The sequence below is a fragment of the Bombina bombina genome, chromosome 12 (assembly GCF_027579735.1).
Source record: "Bombina bombina isolate aBomBom1 chromosome 12, aBomBom1.pri, whole genome shotgun sequence".
Lineage (NCBI taxonomy): Eukaryota > Metazoa > Chordata > Amphibia > Anura > Bombinatoridae > Bombina > Bombina bombina.
This window is the reverse complement of record NC_069510.1, coordinates 124,427,389-124,433,388: the sequence shown is the minus strand read 5'-3', so window position 1 is coordinate 124,433,388 and position 6,000 is coordinate 124,427,389. Positions and strand designations below refer to the sequence as shown.

Sequence of the window (6,000 nt, the reverse complement as noted above, 5' to 3'; positions counted from 1 at the left end):
ATCTAGGAGCCAGCTCTTATACTAACAAGGAGACATGATTTAGTGGTCCCTGTAATAACTGAGCATGTTGTAGTTGGCCAGCACTACACCCCATATTAACATCTTAGTGCCACAATATATATAAACATGACTGACACATGTAGGGGTCTAATGCTGATATCAATTATGATCCGCATATCAATCCCACAATAGTTAGAACAGCATTGTATTTTTATGTATTCTTATGTGTTTCCATGACAACCGGTCACCATATGATTGGCCAGCATTATAACACAGGGTTACGTGAGCACAGCGGATAATGCTAGGAGGTTCAGTGCAGTGTCAATATACCTATGCTGATATCGACCTTTATAAGAATAGTGCTGTTGACTATAGAGTTTTTAAGCCCATTCGTGTATGGGTCAGGTGACACGCTATGCCGGTTTCCATGGTAACCGTTCGCAACATAACTAGCCAGGACTACGATATACATTTATATCTGAGAGACACATTTTAATAGGCTGAGGCGGGTACTCATCTGCTTTAAGACGCTATTGATCATGAATTATAAGTTAGCCCCACAGTGTCTACGGTAACGTCTTTTGTGTTTTTGTGTTTATGTTGCCATGACAACTAACAATAGCGTGATTGGTTGATGTTTCAACATGGGAACACGCAGCGTGATGACGTCATTACGTCACCACGTGAGCAGTGAATCAGACACAGGAGCGCAAAAAGGTTTGTTTGTTGGTATATAAGGGAGTGCATTTGTTGGGTACGATAGGTGAGTTTTTGGGATACCAAGGATATTTTGTATTGCTGACATTTGACAAACACCGAAACGTTATGTCTTTTTAAATCTTTGCATATTTATTAAAAGTTAAATTTTATGTGAACAGTGAGTGCCTTTTCTGCTGGACTTTATATATATATATATATATATATATACACAAAACACGGAAGGGAACTGCACTCTCATACCGGACCGGGTACACATCCCATGACCCTGCAACATGCTCAGCCCTGGGTGCCACTGGCACTCACAGGAAGCTGTGCTGTCCCCAGAGCCACAAGCAGTTAACCCCAGACAGGTCTGGGTGCAAGAACCATAGGGAAAATTACAAAACAAATTAATACAACATACAGAGAAAACCCAGCACTCACTTACAAGCTCTCAGCTAAGATTTAAAAGCAAAAATGGAAAGGTTAGTCACCGCATCTGGCCAAATGGGACAAGCTCAGGTACCACGTCAAGGTCCTTTCCAATACCTGAGACCCTAAAACAGCCACACAATGCAAGCTTTCAAATCCAAACAAACTGAAAACAAGGGAAGGGTGCACAGGGAATGGGGTTAACTGCTTGTGGCTCTGGGGACAGCACAGCTTCCTGTGAGTGCCAGTGGCACCCTGGGCTGAGCATGTTGCAGGGTCATGGGATGTGTACCCGGTCCGGTATGAGAGTGCAGTTCCCTTCCGTGTTTTGTATATGTCTAGGGTGGTTACATATTCCTGTGCACCCTTCCCTTGTTTTCAGTTTGTTTGGATTTGAAAGCTTGCATTGTGTGGCTGTTTTAGGGTCTCAGGTATTGGAAAGGACCTTGACGTGGTACCTGAGCTTGTCCCATTTGGCCAGATGCGGTGACTAACCTTTCCATTTTTGCTTTTAAATCTTAGCTGAGAGCTTGTGAGTGAGTGCTGGGTTTTCTCTGTGTGTTGTGTATATATATATATTATACACATACATGATACACACACTCTGCACTACACACAAACGCACTGGTAGGATGCCATGGGAAAAAAGTAACTGTACTCCCTCACCAAAATATAATATTACAATGTTCTAATACCTAGAGGGGAAGAGGGCAGCAGAATGTTGAATGCCTAGGACAGCACTGGCACGCAGCATACGTGCGTATGCCACTAACAGAGCGATACCGTATGATATCAGCTAACACGCGCATGTTGTACAATGTTCTAGTCACACTGGAATTGGTCTCACGATGTCCCATTGCAGAGCTCGTCGTGACAAGCAGGCACCTTCCATTTACCTTGCGCATAGACAGCCTTTACTGTACTCAGTGCGAGACTGCGAGTGCGGCGCTCTCATTGGCGGTCTCAAATCCATGCAACTCCCGCCAATCCGCATCACATGTACTGATTGGTACAGCCCTCTTGTTCTTTGTTTTTGATTGGTCACCGATGACACTACTTTCCGGCACAGAAAAATACCATTGGTGGGATTGTCATAAACACAAGAGCCTATTTTATGTCCTGATTGGTTATAGTGTCAGTAGACCTAGCTTCTGATAGGTTGTGCTTTAGGCGTTATGCACTGGTGTACAATTGTACCATCTGCCTTCCTATTGAACAACACAATAACCTGCCTTACTTATGGATTGGACCATTCTCGTCCATTAAATTTCTATTGGACGACACCTCCTTTCTGGATTCCTATTGGTCTTTTCCAAACGCCCGGTATCCGGGTAAGATGGCGGCGGTAGAGCAGTGCTCGCTGTCTGTTCAATGGCGTCCGGTTTCCCTCACTCATGTAGAATATCCTGAAGGTAAGCATGCGCCGTACCCTAACTCCTGCCTTGCACCTACAGCGTCAGCGGCGTAAAAGGTTGTACGGGCGAGGAAAGCGTTGCTGCCATATATTGATGTAGACACCGTGTTTGCATTGGTGATGCGCATGCGCTTTGCATTCGAGAGGCGCTGCCAATACTGAAATGCAGTTTTGCGCATGCGCTTTATAATATAAAGCGCTGAATGAGTATTGCGCATGCGTGAAGTGTCTGCTAGTATATTTCTAAGTAACACTATGTATAGCTGTTGTATAATTGTAGGGTAACACTGTGTATGTGTATATGTATATATATATATATATATATATATATATATATATATATATATATATATATATACCTGAATAACACTGTATCCAGCGGTAGTATTACTGTAGGTAACACTATATAGCTGTAGTATTTCTGTAGGGTAACATATATACCTGAGAAGCACTGTATATATACCTGAGTAACACTGTATCCAGCTGTAGAATTTCTGTAGGTAACACTGTATATAGCTGTTGTATTTCTGTAGGGTAACACTGTATATAGCTGTAGTATTACTGTAGGTAACATTGTATATAGCTGTGGTATTGCTGTAGTGTAACATTGTATTTAGCTGTAGTATTTCTGTAGGTAACACTGTATATAGCTGTAGTATTACTGTAGTGTAACACTGTATATAGCTGTAGTATTACTGTAGGGTAACACTGTATATAGCTGTAGTATTACTGTAGGGTAACACTGTATATAGCTGTAGTGTAACACTGTATATAGCTGTAGTATTACTGTAGGGTAACACTGTATATAGCTGTAGTATTACTGTAGGGTAACACTGTATATAGCTGTAGTATTACTGTAGGGTAACACTGTATATAGCTGTAGTGTAACACTGTATATAGCTGTGGTATTGCTGTAGTGTAACACTGTATATATATACATGAGTAACACTGTATCCAGCTGTAGTATCTCTGTAGGGTAACACTGTATCCAGCTGTAGTATTTCTATAGGGTAACACTGTATATAGCTGTAGTATTACTGTAGGTAACATTGTATATAGTTGTGGTATTGCTATATATTTATATTGTATATAGCTGTAGTATTACTGTAGGGTAACACTGTATATAGCTGTAGTATTACTGTAGTGTAACACTGATTATAGCTGTAGTATTACTGTAGTGTAACACTGTATATAGCTGTAGTATTACTGTAGTGTAACACTGTATATAGCTGTAGTATTACTGTAGGTAACACTGTATATAGCTGTGGTATTGTTGTAGTGTAACACTGTATATTGCTGTAGTGTAACACTGTATATAGCTGTAGTATTACTGTAGGGTAACACACACTATATATATATATATATATATATATATATATATATATATATATATATATATATATATATTATACACACCTGAGTAACACTGTATATAGCTGTAGGGTGACACTGTATATATACCTGTGTAACACTGTATATAGCTGTAGTATTACTGTAGGGTAACACTGTATATAGCTGTAGTATTGCTGTAGTGTCACATTGTATATAGCTGTAGTATTTCTGTAGGTAACACTGTATATAGCTATAGTATTACTGTAGTGTAACACTAGTTATAGCTGTAGTATTACTGTAGGGTAACATTGTATATAGCTGTAGTATTACTGTAGGGTAACATTGTATATAGCTGTAGTATTACTGTAGGGTAACACTGTATATAGCTGTAGTTTTACTGTAGGTAACACTGTATATAGCTGTGGTATTGCTGTAGTGTAACACTGTATATAGCTGTAGTATTACTGTAGGGTAACACACACAATATATATATATATATATATATATATATATATATATACATACACACTTGAGTGAGTAACACTGTATATAGCTGTAGGGTGACACTGTATATATACCTGTGTAACACTGTATATAGCTGTAGCATTGCTGTGGGGTGACACTGTATATATACCTGTGTAACACTGTATATAGCTGTAGCATTACTGTAGGCTGACACTGTATATATACCTGTGTAACACTGTATATAGCTGTAGCATTACTGTAGGCTGACACTGTATATATACCTGTGTAACACTGTATATAGCTGTAGCATTACTGTAGGCTGACACTGTATATATACCTGTGTAACACTGTATATAGCTGTAGCATTACTGTAGGGTGACACTGTATATATACCTGTGTAACACTGTATATAGCCGTAGCATTGCTGTAGGGTGACACTGTATATATACCTGTGTAACACTGTATATAGCTGTAGCATTGCTGTAGGGTGACACTGTATATATACCTGTGTAACACTGTATATAGCCGTAGCATTGCTGTAGGGTGACACTGTATATATACCTGTGTAACACTCTATATAGCCGTAGCATTGCTGAAGGGTGACTCTGTATATATACCTGTGTAACACTGTATATAGCCGTAGCATTGCTGTAGGGTGACACTGTGTGTGTATGTGTATATATATATATATATATATATATATATATATATATATATATATATATATATATATATATATATATATATATATACCTGTGTAACACTGTATATAGCTGTAGCATTACTGTAGGCTGACACTGTATATATACCTGTGTAACACTGTATATAGCTGTAGCATTACTGTAGGCTGACACTGTATATATACCTGTGTAACACTGTATATAGCTGTAGCATTACTGTAGGGTGACACTGTATATATACCTGTGTAACACTGTATATAGCCGTAGCATTGCTGTAGGGTGACACTGTATATATACCTGTGTAACACTGTATATAGCTGTAGCATTGCTGTAGGGTGACACTGTATATATACCTGTGTAACACTGTATATAGCCGTAGCATTGCTGTAGGGTGACACTGTATATATACCTGTGTAACACTCTATATAGCCGTAGCATTGCTGAAGGGTGACTCTGTATATATACCTGTGTAACACTGTATATAGCCGTAGCATTGCTGTAGGGTGACACTGTGTGTGTATGTGTATATATATATATATATATATATATATATATATATATATACCTGTGTAAAACTGTATATAGCTGTAGCATTGCTGTGGGGTGACACTGTATATATACCTGTGTAACACTGTATATAGCTGTAGCATTGCTGTGGGGTGACACTGTATATATACCTGTGTAACACTGTATATAGCTGTAGCATTACTGTAGGCTGACACTGTATATATATACCTGTGTAACACTGTATATAGCTGTAGCATTACTGTAGGCTGACACTGTATATATATACCTGTGTAACACTGTATATAGCTGTAGCATTACTGTAGGCTGACACTGTATATATACCTGTGTAACACTGTATATAGCTGTAGCATTACTGTAGGCTGACACTGTATATATACCTGTGTAACACTGTATATAGCCGTAGCATTACTGTAGGCTGACACTGTATATATACCTGTGTAACACTGTATA

General features: G+C 38.9%; 1 protein-coding gene across 2 annotated transcripts in view; it reads left to right on the top strand.

The window, feature by feature from the left end:
- Positions 1-2,453: 2,453 nt before the first annotated feature.
- DOLPP1 (dolichyldiphosphatase 1) overlaps positions 2,454-6,000 on the top strand; it is a 54,334-nt gene continuing 50,787 nt past the window's right edge. For both annotated transcript variants that reach the window (XM_053696120.1, XM_053696121.1), the window contains exon 1: positions 2,454-2,543. In XM_053696120.1, coding sequence (XP_053552095.1) covers positions 2,468-2,543 — 76 coding nt within the window. In that variant the 5' untranslated portion in view covers positions 2,454-2,467. The remainder of the gene's footprint in view (positions 2,544-6,000) is intronic.